General features: G+C 57.7%; 1 protein-coding gene across 1 annotated transcript in view; it reads left to right on the top strand.

The window, feature by feature from the left end:
* Positions 1–960, top strand: part of ADCY5 (adenylate cyclase 5) — a gene marked incomplete at its 5' end in the record, with an annotated part of 83,590 nt that overhangs the window by 68,022 nt on the left and 14,608 nt on the right. Inside the window, one exon of the mRNA XM_010136445.1 lies at positions 329–445. Coding sequence (XP_010134747.1) covers positions 329–445 — 117 coding nt within the window. The remainder of the gene's footprint in view (positions 1–328; positions 446–960) is intronic.

Here is a 960-nt window from a genome sequence, read left to right as displayed (position 1 = left end):
GGGCTCGCTTCTGGTGACGGGATGAGCGCGCCCCTCCCAGCCACACCATCTCAGCTCAGGAGCCATCGTGCCCATTAGACAGGACTAAACAGACGTGGTGAGCTGGCCGGGCCTGCTCACCTCAGGCCCGCAGCTGTGGTCCCCTCCCTGCTCACCATTGTCCCAAATCTGCCGTCCCCCACCACCATTCCCTAACCCCTCCGCAGCATCCGTGCAGATGCTACACTGAAGGGTGCGGGCAGCAAGCTCAAACGCAGGTTGTAATCTGTAAAACCAGCAATGGTTTTATATGCTCATTTAATTTATTTTTTTTTTTCTCCACATGCAGCTTTTCCCAGCTCCACTCCAGACTCTTTCTAGGAAGATTGTACAGTCCAGGACCAACAGTACCTTAGTTGGAGTCTTTGCCATTATCTTGGTTTTTCTATCTGCCTTTGTCAACATGGTAGGTGCACTGTTTCCCTGTGACCCGCTCGGTTCTGCACAGTTTCTTACTGATGCTCTGCGGCATCGCGACACTTACAGCCACGGGGTTTAATGCCATCCTGCCTCACGCCTACAGCATCCGAGGCTGGTTCCCTTTTTCTTTTCAGGCACAGAAAAGAAACGGGGGCCTGGCAGCTGCATCCCCGTAGCCCCTTACATGTCTGGCACTGGTCTGTGCCCATGATCTCCTCTGGTTCTTTAAACGTTTCTGCTCCAAGTCCAGCAGCCGAGCCTGAAGCGCGCACGCACACCCCTGCGTGAAGGGCCAGCGAAAGGCCGGTGCCCCGTTCACCTCCCGCAGTACTGAGTGGCACCGGAGTGTGGCACAGGCGCTGTGCAGCGGGCTGCATCCACCTCCGAACGCGGTGACCACCCGGCAGGGACGGCCAGGACTTGGCTGTGGGTGGCTGGAGTTCAAACGCCGCTGCTGACTGCAGACTCGGGGGGAGATGGGCTGCTCCCCCGCACCCTGCG

This window comes from Buceros rhinoceros, unplaced genomic scaffold (assembly GCF_000710305.1).
Source record: "Buceros rhinoceros silvestris isolate BGI_N320 unplaced genomic scaffold, ASM71030v1 scaffold11145, whole genome shotgun sequence".
Taxonomy (NCBI): Eukaryota; Metazoa; Chordata; class Aves; order Bucerotiformes; family Bucerotidae; genus Buceros; species Buceros rhinoceros.
The sequence above is the reverse complement of the archived record's forward strand: the minus strand, read 5'-3'. Positions and strand labels throughout refer to the sequence as shown.